The sequence below is a fragment of the Sapajus apella genome, unplaced genomic scaffold (assembly GCF_009761245.1).
Source record: "Sapajus apella isolate SASKATOON/1434 unplaced genomic scaffold, GSC_monkey_1.0 scaffold33, whole genome shotgun sequence".
In the NCBI taxonomy this organism is placed as follows: domain Eukaryota; kingdom Metazoa; phylum Chordata; class Mammalia; order Primates; family Cebidae; genus Sapajus; species Sapajus apella.
Window position 1 is genome coordinate 5,077,753 of NW_022436973.1, and position 12,209 is coordinate 5,089,961.

The 12,209-nt window shown below is 49.7% G+C and overlaps 1 protein-coding gene across 3 annotated transcripts in view; it reads right to left on the reverse strand.

The window, feature by feature from the left end:
* Window positions 1–3,791: 3,791 nt before the first annotated feature.
* Window positions 3,792–12,209, reverse strand: part of BPI (bactericidal permeability increasing protein) — a 33,844-nt gene continuing 25,426 nt past the window's right edge. For 2 of the 3 annotated variants that reach the window (XM_032294974.1, XM_032294973.1), the window contains 4 exons: window positions 10,205–10,247; window positions 6,803–6,866; window positions 5,634–5,725; window positions 3,792–4,144 (listed from right to left, as the gene is read on the reverse strand). In XM_032294974.1, the coding sequence (XP_032150865.1) occupies window positions 4,106–4,144; window positions 5,634–5,725; window positions 6,803–6,866; window positions 10,205–10,247 (238 nt within the window). In that variant the 3' untranslated portion in view covers window positions 3,792–4,105. The remainder of the gene's footprint in view (window positions 4,145–5,633; window positions 5,726–6,802; window positions 6,867–10,204; window positions 10,248–12,209) is intronic. The other variant, XM_032294975.1, reaches the window with a different exon arrangement.

A 12,209-nucleotide genomic window follows, 5' to 3' on the forward strand; every position in this document is an offset into this window, starting at 1 on the left:
AGCTGCTGAGGGCCAGATATTACATTCCACACTTATATAAGATTGTTAGAAAAAAACTACTACTCGTTGTGAAGTATGTGCCAGGGTAAATCCAGGAGGCAGTAGGCCTGGTCAGGCAGGGATAAGACTCAGGGGTACTAGCCCAGGGGAACACTGGGAGGTAGAGTTTACTGAAATAAAGCCCCCAGCATGCGGCTGTAAGTACTTCCTTGTGTTTGTAGACACTTTCTCTGGATAGGTCGAGGCTTTTCCTACTAGGTCAGAAACCGCACTGGTAGTAGCGAAAAAATTGTTACAGGACCTGGTTCCTCGGTTCGGCTTGCCCCTGTCACTGGGATCAGATAATGGCCCTGCATTTACAGCTCAGGTTTCACAGGGTCTGGAAAAGGCCCTGGGCATATCCTGGAAACTGCACTGTGCCTATCGCCCCCAGAGTTCAGGGCAGGTTGAAAGGATGAACCGGACCATAAAGGAAACTTTGACAAAATTCATTCTGGAGACCGGTGAAAACTGGGTCAGCCTGCTTCCTTTTGTTCTCCTCCGTACCCCATGTACTCCCTATAAAAAAGCTTTACTCCTTTTGAAATTATGTTTCCCATCCAAGTACTAACCAGGCCCGACCCTGCTTAGCTTCCGAGATCAGACGAGATCGGGCGCGTTCAGGGTGGTGTGGCCGTAGACTGAAATTATGTTTAAAAGGCCCCCTCCCTTACTCCCCAGACTCACGGACACCATACATGCTGGAGTCCATAACCATACACTCCTTAAGTCCTTGCAGGCACTCCAGTCTGTTCAGTCCCAGGTGCACTCGCTCATCAGGGGAACTCGACCTACCCCAGTGGATTTCACTGACCAGCCGGTACACCCCTTCCAGCCAGGGGACGAAGTCCTGGTGAAGAGAGTCACTACCTCTGGCCTAACTCCTCGCTGGAAAGGACCCTACACTGTAATCCTGGTCACCCCCATGGCAATCAAGGTGGACGGACTGACTGCCTGGATTCACCACTCACACGTCAAGACTGACCGCCCAGATGCAGGATGGGAAGCGGTTTATATGGCAAAACGATGAACACAGAGCTTAGTCTTCCTGTGCCCCTCCCCACTTCTCTCCTTGCATAGGGTACTCCTCGCTCACATTTATTTAATAAGTCAGCATTTCCAAAAGGAACCCCAAGAAGGCAATGCTTATCCCAGAAAGGAGACTGCTCTCATGGTGAGCTTTTAGGCAATTCGGAATGAACAATCCTTTTTAAATTTTCTTTCATTGTTTTTTTTTTTTTTTTTGCCACCTTATTGACATATATTTCAAATACTGTAAAATTCACCCATTTAAAGCGTACAATCCAGAATTTAATTTTAGAACATTTTCAACACCACCCAAAGAAACCCTGAGCACACATTAGCAATCATTTGCAGCAGACGATGCTTAGCCTGAAGGGCGAAGCTGCTCCAATAGTGGTTCTGGAGCCAACTTGGCAGAACCTTTGGAGCGTGTTGGGGAATGCTGCTCCGGCCCTAACCCCAAACAGTTGCCTTTCCTCAGCCATTGGAGAGAAGTTTCCAGGCACAATGTGTTCCACTCACCAATCTTCACGTCCAAGAAATATTTAGGTTGATGCAAAAGTAAATGTGGGTTTTTTGCCACTAAAAGTAATGGCCAGGCCAGGCATGGTGGCTCATGCCTATAATCCCAGCACTTTGGGAGACTGAGGCAGGTGGATCACCTGAGGTCAGGACTTTGAGACCAGCCTGGCCAACATAGTGAAACCCCATCTCTACTAAAAATACAAAAATTAGCCAGGCATGGTGGTGTGTGCCTGTAATCCCAGGGAGGCAGAGGCAGGAGAATTGATTGAACCTGGGAGGCGGAGGTTGCAGTGAGCTGAGATCAAGCCACTGCGCTCTAGCTTGGGTGACAGAGCAGGACCCTGTCAAAAATAAAATAAAATAAAAAGGCAGGGCACATTGGCTCATTGGCTCACGCCTGTAATCCCAGCACTTTGGGAGGCCAAGGTGGGTGGATCACAAGGACAAGAAAAGGTCAAGAGATCAAGATCATCCTGGCCAACATGGTGAAACCCCATCTCTACTAAAAATACAAAATTAGCTGGGCCTGGTGGCACATGCCTGTAGTCCCAGCTACTTGGGAGGCTGAGGCAGGAGAATCGCTTGACCTCAGGAGGCAGAAGTTGCAGTGAGCCGAGATTGTGCCACCGTACTCCAGCCTGGCAACAGAGTGTGGCTCTGTCTTGAAAAACAAAACAAAAACAAACAAACAAAAAGAATGGCCAAGACTGGATGTGGTGGCTCATGCCTGTAATCCCAGCACTTTGGGAGGCCAAAGTGGGTGGATCACTTGAGGTCAGGAGTTCAAGATCAGCCCAGCCAACATGACGAAACCCCATCTCTACTAAAAAAACACAAAAATTACCCAGGCATGATGGCACATGCCTGTAGTCCCATCTACTCAGGAGGCTGAGGCAGGAGAATTGCTTGAACCTGGGAGATGGAGGTTGCAGTGAGCTGAGATCACACCACTGCACTCCAGTCTGGGCGACAGAGCAAGACTGTGTCTCAAAAACAAACAAAAAGTTTGAGCAATTCCTATCTGATGAAGAATGCTATCAGAATTAAATGAAATCATTTACGTCCTTTGCTTGGCTTCTGAGAGTGTTTGATCAATGGTGCTTCTTTCTTGTGTGGCCCTAGAGCCTCTACCTCCATTTAACAGAGAATCAATGATGTCAGCAGAAGTGTGTACATTTTTCTTTAAAAATAAAATAAATACCCTTTATCTGCTTTTGCTCACTACGAATTCTTCTCTCCAATTTTACCATCACCAACCTGGTTGAAGCTTGAATAACAACACATTCCTATTTTGTGCCTACCCTTTTTCACTCTTGCCCTTCTGATGCTTTCAGAAGTCACAACAAAACATTTTAAAAACTAAATCTGGTCGTGCGATCCCCCACTCCACTGTCTGCATCAAACCCTTCCAGTATGTTATTGCTTATCCTTCTGGTCTCAGAGTAAATGTCAGCAGCATAGAAAGGCCTTCTGGGACTCCTCAATCAATTTGAAATACAATCCATAAAACCCCATCGAATGGACTGAGATAGCCCCATCTGATGTCCCATGGGAGGAAACGGCCCAAAGCCCCCAGGAAAACTCCTCAGGATTCTAAAGACAGCCTGGGCTGGTGATCTGGCTTCCACACCAGGGCCCAGAGAGTCATGAGTGCTAATTGCACTCAAAGTTGTGACTGAAGCAGAAAGCCCCAGTGGCTTCTGTCACCTGGTGCAGTGTTCTGCATTTGGGCACAATGGCTGGGCAGGAGAACATGGACGAAGGGGGTCATAACCATGGAGCCCAAGTGTGGAGCAGGGAAAATGGGCTGAGCAGGCTAACTGTTCAACAGCGACACCGTGTGGTGGTGACAGGAGCAACAGTCCTAGTGGACGGGTGACTGCTGCACAGGACAACGGGCTGTGCAGAGCGATTGGTCAACAGCGACACCATGTGGCAGTGGAAAGAACAACAGCACAGTGGGCTGATCACTCTCCAGATACTCTGTGTGACACTAGGAATTTGGACTAAGAAAATTCCGAGGACACTTGGAACAATGAGACTTTCTGTTAATGGAGGCTGTGGAGACTCAAGAGATTAATAACAGAATTAAAAAGAGATGGTTTATATCTGTGCTGTAAACTGGCACTGCCAGCCACATTGGTTACAGCCAATGAATCATCAATAAATGAACATAAAACAAGAAACAATGCGAGCACACAGAATCCACGGGAAAAAAGCCAGAAGTTTTTTTTTCATGAAGCACAAATGGAAATTTCTTGGTTACAACTGAAACAGAATTCCTGGAGGAAATATCTGTGCAGCCTTAGCCCTTGAAAGAAGCTCATAACCCTAAAATACACACCACACACTTCCAGTGAATGAGGTTTCCTCATGTTTAGATCATTTCTGAAACCGAGGAAATCTGCAACAGGCTCTTGGTTAAGATCTGGAGAGGATTCCCTGGGGAAAGGCAGCTTGTGCCCCACGGCCCATCAGGAACAGGTGCAGCTGACAGCCCCCAGCACCCCTGGCACCTTCATTTATAGACAACATCTGCACCAAACAGCAGGAAGTTCTAGGGAGAGAAGGGAATGTCGTCACCAGTTGAAGACGCACCCCCTGTTTGTGAGTGTGGAGCTGCTGGAGTTTTAAGAAGGACATTTTGGGAGCCTGCCTGTTGGGAAGGAGAAAGGCAGGGCCAGTGGGGACCACTCAGTGTCTCACAGCCTGGATCTGCTCATCGACAGCTGCCAATGCCCGCGAACCTGTCAGCAGCTTCCCTGGAAGCTGCCTCCTTCTCAGACTCGGAGGGCCCCCAGGCTGTTTTAGAGGCCTTCATTTGTCATCCCTGCCTCATGGCAGCTCAAGGGAACACTTGTTCCAATCAAGGCTGCAAAACCACTTCTCTTTGCTCCTTTGTGCCTCTCACTCAGAATTTTTAGAAATGAAGAAATTAAATTGTGCCATGGGTCATTGTTTTTAAAGCACGAACTTGGTAAAATGTGGGGAACATGCAGTATGTGCTTCCTCTGCGCTCTTGGCTATTTCTCTACAGCCTCTCAGCCTCATTAATGAGCTCCCCGGTCTAAAGAATTGGGGATTGATAGGCTGGACGTTGGGGGAAAGGGAGAGGGAGGGATCTGGGTGATGTGAGGCTTTCCATGAGGGCAAGTTATCAGGAAAACTTCGACCAAGATAAGGAATGCAATGCTGGGTGGCGGTTTTGCTGCAGAGGTGACAGCTTTGTGGGGACGTGCTGGGTTTAAGAGGCCTCAGGGTGGAGACACCGGGGGAGCCTGCAAATGCACAAGTGGAGAGTTTGGAAAAAAATGAAAAGACTGGGAGTGTGGCTGGGACACCGGTTAGCACATAGGTGGCAGCTAAGCCTGAAGAGGTTGATGAGTGTGAGGAAGGCTAGTCAATTATGGGGGAAGAGAAGAGGTCTGGGGAGGGGTCCTGGGGATCTCCAGCTTGCAGAGAAGGGGCGAGAGAACAAGCAGAGGAGATGGCAACTGCCCAGTGAGTGAGGCGGGCACACAACCAGGACCCAGGGGAATGCTGGAAACTCAGAGAAGAAAGCACATCCAGGAAAGGCGTCAGGGGCAAATGCGGATGGAGGTCAGGCTGGGCGAAGCCGCGAGGGAGGCTTCTGTGCTGTGTCTAAATCTGCCAGATATCGACCACATGTTACGCCCCATAGTGCCTGCTATGAGGCTGGTGCAAAAGGCGTGCAGCATATATTTGTTAAATATTTAAATGCACGTTATAAAAGAGGCTCTTTGGCCCATAAACACATTTCATTTTTGCCGACTGTACCGTGGGAACGAGGCAGTGATGGTTCAAAGCCGGGAGCCTGGCTTTGAATCCGGACTTCGTTTGACATGTGTGGCGTTTCTGAATTTTGATCTTTCTTCTTTGTTTATTCACAGCACCCACGTCCCAGGGTTGTGGTAAGGGTAGAAAGCACTTGGCGCAGGGCTTGGCATGCAGGACACATTGCAGCAACGGGCTGCTACTGGTCACGATTGTTAGGAGAGATTTGTGGAAGAGACCCTGGGACTCACCTGGTGAGGCTGAAGCACCATGTTATAGAACTGGACCCTGGCAGGCATCGGGAGAGGGAAGCCTTTCTGCAGCCTCTCTGTGATGGAGACCACTGGTAAGGACCAGGAGAGGAGAAAGAGAAGGGCAGGGCAGGAGGGAAGGCCAGAGTGCCTTGGTAGGCAGCCTCCCTGAATCTGCATGCCCGGGCCTAGGAAGGCACTGGCATGGGCGTACATGCCTGCGAGGAAGGCTGCCCTGGAGTCCGTCCCTCCCACCTGTGGCCCATCAGCCCCAAGTCCACTTCTAGGACCTGCGTGGGCTCCATCCCCATGATGGCCCGCCTGAGGGAGCAGCGTAGCTGGTATCCACTAAACCACAATCCGCTGCGTGCAATGGTGTGGACAGACGTGGACGTGTAATTAGGGGTATCAATGCATGTGTGCATGAAACCCCTCAATGTTTAGGATAAAGCCAGAGGTGGACAGTGGCCAGGGCAAGCACCCCAAATACCGCCACATGGAACTTCAGAGAACTCCACCTTAGAACGTGATCTCCCAGGTCATTATAAAGCCACATTTGTCAAGGCGGGAGGACAGATCAGAGGACTGATGGATCACATTTCATACGGTAATTTGTTGTATTGTCGATAAGTTCTAAATATCCTAGTCCCAGGTTATGTGGGCCTCTATTTGTACTTTTGCCCCTTGCTCTTAAAGGTCAGGGGCAGGCCTGCCTGAAGCTCTTACCAGCGTGGTGATCTAAGCTCTGGGTGGGGTTATCAGGAGACCCCCTTATCCTTCTACCAGAGTTGGAAAAAGACCATGGGCTTTGGCTTTAGAGATGGGATCAAATCCACGCCCCAGCTCTTGCCTGCTCTGTGACCTAAGTCACTAAACCATTTTGTTCTTCCACTTCCTCCCGAAAAAGTTGGAGATGTTAATAATTCTTCATCTCTTGGGGGTTTTGTAAGGGCTGGAGGCAATAACGAATCAACCCATGTGTAGTAAGTCAATCCAGGTAAGCTCCCTTTTTGTTCCATCCCGTTCCTGGGTTAGATGCCATTTGAGCTTCACTTGACAGCATCATTGCCCAGCCCTCCTACCTGGGCCAGGTATTAGGTGACTCTAGGTAATAAACCCCACCCTCTTCCCCATGACTAAAAACCAATGATTTCTCCGAAGTTCCTTACCGTTAACCCTGGGCAGCACAAGAGTGGGTACAATGTAGTTCATGATATCCTGCAGCAATTCAACCTGGAAATCAGAGGGAGGATGGGAGGACGGCCCTGAGTGGCCAGGGCCCCGTGGGACCGGCAGCCCTCTGTCACCCTCCCTCTGTCAGCCTCCTTTCCCCTAGCGCTGCTCAGCAACCGCACAGCGGGGAGGACTGCAGAGAGGTGGACGCGAGTGACATGTAAAAACTTGGCAGCCCAGTCAAGGTCATGGAAGTGGTTTGTTTTGCTCCGATGGTTCCAGATGTAAAACGTGTTCTCCATTGTAAGGTGCAGGGCCTTACCACCCACGGCAAGGATGAGGAAGGTCATCAGAGAGTATTTAAATGGGAAAAGCTTGGCTTAAAAATGTGTCCTCTCAGACATGGCAGTTAGAGGGCAAACTGAATCAACCGTTTTGAGGGCTATTTGGAGCAATGTTCATCAGAAGCCTGTGTGTGCCTGGTCAGGCTTGGTGGTTCATGCCTGCAACCCCAGTGCTTTGGGAGGCTGAGGCAAGGGGATCACTTGAGACCCGGAGGAGTTCAACACCAGCCTGGGCAGCATAGCAAGACCCCCATGTGCCTTTGGGCTAGCAAACATGCTTCCGAGGAATTTATCCTAAGGAAATAATGTAGGGTGTAGAAAAAAATTTGGATGCAAGCTGTTGACCAAAGCAACAAATTTATCCAAAACAATAAATTAAAAGCAACCTCCACATCCAACAATAGGGGAATCACTTCGTGGAAATGGCAGTACTTTAACAGAAGGAAATATCATGCAATTGTTAAGAATGATATTGTAGAAATGTAAGTATCAACACAGAGATAACCATGATACACTTTTGAGTGAGGAAAAGCAGGCTGTAGAAATCACATCATTCCATTTTTTAATTAAATAGGTGTAGTAGAAAGTCGGGAAGAATATTCTCCAAATTATTCACTCAGTGATGAAAATTTGCACGGTTTTTATTTTCTGTCTTTTGCAAATCTGTAGGTTCTGATTGCCCTACGGTACATATGTTTTGCTTTGGCAATAAAAGAAAAAAAAATAAAAATAGTGTAAAACACTCAAGATGCTTGCCTGTAGTCGTGAAATTTACAACTGGTAAATGTATATGCTTTTGTTTCTGGAACAATCGAGTCTCCTTCCCTGGCCTGTTATTCCCTGGCCTCACCAAATGCAGTGCCCTCTTTCCTGTGAATCCTGGGAACTTTACATTTCTATTTTCTGCAGAAGTAGAAATTAGTTATGGACTTAGTCAAGCCACCAAGACAGCCTTGGAACAAATAAGTCCAGGAAAGTACAGTGACGTTGCATTTGGTCCTTCCGTTTGGAATCTCATCAGATGGAAATGGCTGGTTGGATTTATATCAGATTTGAAGGGACATTGGGATGGCATGACTTTGGGCTTGGGGGGCTTACGAGGCACTCACTTGGTGGAGTCATCTCAGGAGTCTTAAGGAAAAGTTCTGCAGAGCAGCAGACACTGGGATTCAACCAGAGCCCACCAGGAGATTCAGGCCAATGTAGCAAGACCCTGGACAGCCGATCGCGGCATCTGAGGTTACACACAGGCAGGTGCTCTGCGTGGCTGGCGTTGAACAGCAAGGGCGACTACTTCCCAGTAACAGGGCAACTCGTCATCAGCGCCACTCGTGAGGGCAGCAGGGGCAAATCTACTTAACGATGAGCAGTGACTCCTGGGCAGGGGAACCGCCTACTTGAGCTGGGGTTCTCCCTGCTTCTGCCTCTTCTACCAGACCTTTCTCATGCCCGTACACGGCTCTGCCATTCATCCAACTGCTTCCCCCAAAACTCTAGAATTCACCTGGACAATCCCTTCCTTCCCCACACAGCCATGAGGGAGGCTTCTGTGCTGTGTCTGAATCTGCCAGACACTGACCCCATGTTATACCCCGCAGTGCCTAGTACAATGCTGGGTGCAAAAGAAGCTGTGCAACATATATTCATTAAATATTCAAATGCACCTTATAAAAGAGGCTCACATCTCTCCCTAGGTTCTGTCTAAATCGACTTCCAAAACATGTCTCCAATCCATCATCTTTCTCTTCTTCCGGGCTGAGTCCCAGCCCCCAGCATCTCCCATGGACAAACACACCAGCCTCTCCTCGTCTGTAATCCACACCCCCACCCCAGCCAGAGGGAGCTTTTACAAAGTTATAAATCTGCTGACAGCACTCCCTGCAGGAAACAGGGCACTGCTGCTCACTGCCTGTGAACACATCGCGTCCCCTCCTCTAGTCCAGCCCGGAAGGCCCTGGGTGAGCCCGTCCATACCGGCCCCTTTGGCCACGTCTCCCCCGATGCCCCTTACTCACTCTGCTCCAGACACACAGGCTCCTTCCATTCCCCAAACGCGCCAAGCTTGTTCCCACCACGGCGCCTTTGCCCCTGCGGTTTCCTTCTCATCCTTCAGTCCAACATCACCTCCTCAGGGAGGCCTTCCCTGACCACACCCTCTGATGCTTCATTCTCCCCCATCACTTTCCACCCATCCCAACTTTGGTTTTCGCAGCTTTGATTGTGACTGAAATGATCTTCTCTCTCTCCCTCTCTATGCGTGATGTTTTTGTGCTGTTTCTGATTCGGTTTTGAGACAGGGTCTCACTCTGTTACCCAGGCTGGGGCGCAGCGTCGCATGATCTTAGCCCGTGTGACCTGGAACTCCCAGGCTGAAGCCATCCCCCTACCTCAGACTCCCACGCATCCGGGACTACAGGTGCATGCCAACACACCCACCTAATTCTTATTTTTTGTAAGAGATGATGTCTTGCTATGTTGCCCAGGCTTGTCTTGAACTCTTAGCCTCAAGCAATCCTCCTGCTTTGGCCTCCCAAAGTGCTGGGATTATAGACGTGAGCCACAGTGCCTTCGTTTCTTACTGTGCTGTCTTCCCACTGCCATCTAAGGCTCTGAGAAGGCATCACTTCCCTGTCTTGTGCATCGGCCTATCCCACACTTGGAGCAGCACTTGGTACCTAATAGGTGCTCAATAAAGTAATCCATTTGTTCACTAAACAAATATTTGCTCACTCAACAAATATTTGCTGAGCAGATTTTCTCTATCAGATCATGCATATTTAATCCCATTTAAACTGTGCTACACTCACTCCGGTGGGGAAGACCCGGAGTTCAGAAAAGGGAAGTGACTTGCCCAAGGCCCCAGAGTTAGCAGGCATGGAGCAGGGATTCTGACTCAGATCCCTCTGCCCTTGAAGCTTCTCAAACCATTAGTTCACAACTAAATTACATGCAAATGAACCAGGAGCCGCCTAAATAATGCCACGAACCCGTGACATGTTCCCACACCCCACCAGGCCAGGAGAAGGAAGAAGCCACCAGGGGCCTCAGACTCACCGGGAAGGGGCCGATAGTGGAGTGCTTCAGTTCCAGGAGCAGCCTGTGAGAGGGTGAGGAGGGCACTGAGATCACCGATTGCTTGACTACTGTGAGAACCAGTTTCTAGAGAGGAGAGACCCACTCCGGTGATACTCCCCAGTTTTCCCACCCACTATCCATTCCCCTTTCACCGGTCACAGACCCCTGATGTTTCCTCTGGAGAATTCACACATTCCCTGCATCGTCAGCACCGTTGACCCCACACTGAGCTCTGGGCCGTGCTGGCCAAAGGACATTGTCCACCTCTCCTGCCACAGTCATTGCTGCAAGGATGGACCTGTGACCTACACTGGCCTCATGAAAGTTGGTCCCAGGGCTTCCACTGGGAATATTGGGAATGAGGTATTTTCTTTTCTCTGGGAAAATAAGGAAGCTCCTGGTGACTGTTTTGCCACCACCTGGTGACAGCCTGCTGGGAAATGAAGCCAGCGTAGAGGACAGCAGAGCCGAGAGACGGAGAGAGACTCCTAAGGACATCATTTGAGTACCTGGGTCTTTCCCTTGTCTGAAAACCTTGGATTTTTCAGTTTCCTGAGCCATTCTACTCTTCTCCCTTTATGGCCTTTGTGACATTTTAACAGTGATCTCAGAGAAAGGAGGGACATATGGCTGTTTACTGAACCCCAACCATTCATTAGCTGTGTCGGGTGCTTTGTCCCACTGAATCCCAGTAACATTCCAAGAGGCAAGGGCCATTACACTCATTTTTACAGATGACGAAACTGACACTCAGGTCAAGCAATGGTCCAAGGTCACACAGCTAACATTAGCAAAGCAGGGTTTCTTTTCTTCCTTCTTCTCTGAGATGGGGTCTCACTCTGTGGCTCAGGCTGGAGCGCAGTCACGGCTGTACTGCAAAGCAATATCACAGCTCACTGCAGCCTCAACCTCCCTGGGCTCAAGTGATCCTCCTACCTCAGCCTCCCAAGTAGTTAGGATTACAGGTGCGTGCCGCCATGCCCAGCTAATTCTTAATTTTTTTTGGTGAAGATGGGGGTCTCACTATGCTGCTCAGGCTGTAATAAAGCAGGGCCAGCACATTGGAGGGCCAAGGTGGGCAGCTCACCTGAGGCCAGGAGTTCAAGATCAGCCTGGCCAACTCTGGGAAACCCCATCTCTACTAAAAATACAAAAATTAACCAGGTGTGGTAGTATGTGCCTGCAGTCCCAGCTACTCAGGGGGCTGAGGCAGGAGAAACGCTTGAACTTGGGAGGTAGGAGTTGCAGTGAGCTGAGATCATGCCACTACACACTAGCTTGGATGACAGAGCGAAACTCTCTCTAAAATAAATAAATAAGTAAATAAATAAAGCAGGGTTTCAAACAGGCTCCTTGAAGGCAAAGCCCTGGTTGTCTCCAACACTGTACAAAGCTTGAAAACTTGACCTTGCTTCTCAAGAGTCAGTAGCCCCAGGGTTTCTGCTCCATGGGTCCTCACACCTGACCCCCATCTCCTGCATATCCCAGAAAGTCAAAGTCTGCGCTCAGACCACACCCAGCTGTATCCTCTCCAGCTCCTTTATTTGAGACGCCCATGGGTGTTTCAAGAGAAATTAAATCCATATGTTTCTGAAGCAGTAACACTTGTCAACATGATGCCGGGAGAAATGAGCAGCACGTAAACCTCTGAGGGCCGTCTCAAGGTTAAAAAGGACGGCTTGGTGCCAGGGAGAAGGCGGGACTGGGCAGGGATGTGGGTCAAGGCTGCGTGAAAACAGTGCAAACAAGCTGAAGAGGCGGGTGCAGGTCTAACTGCGGGGGCCGCCACATCTGCTCGCTCAGGGTGTCTCCTTCCCTCGGCCCCGACGCTCCCTCCTCTGTCTGCATGAGTGTCTCCCTCTGTCTCCCTGAGTGCCTCCCTCTGTCTCCCTGAGCGCCTCCGTCTGTCTCCCTGAGCGTCTGCCTCTGTCTCCCTGAGTGTCTCCCTCTGTCTCCCTGAGCGCCTCCCTCTGTCTCCCTGAGC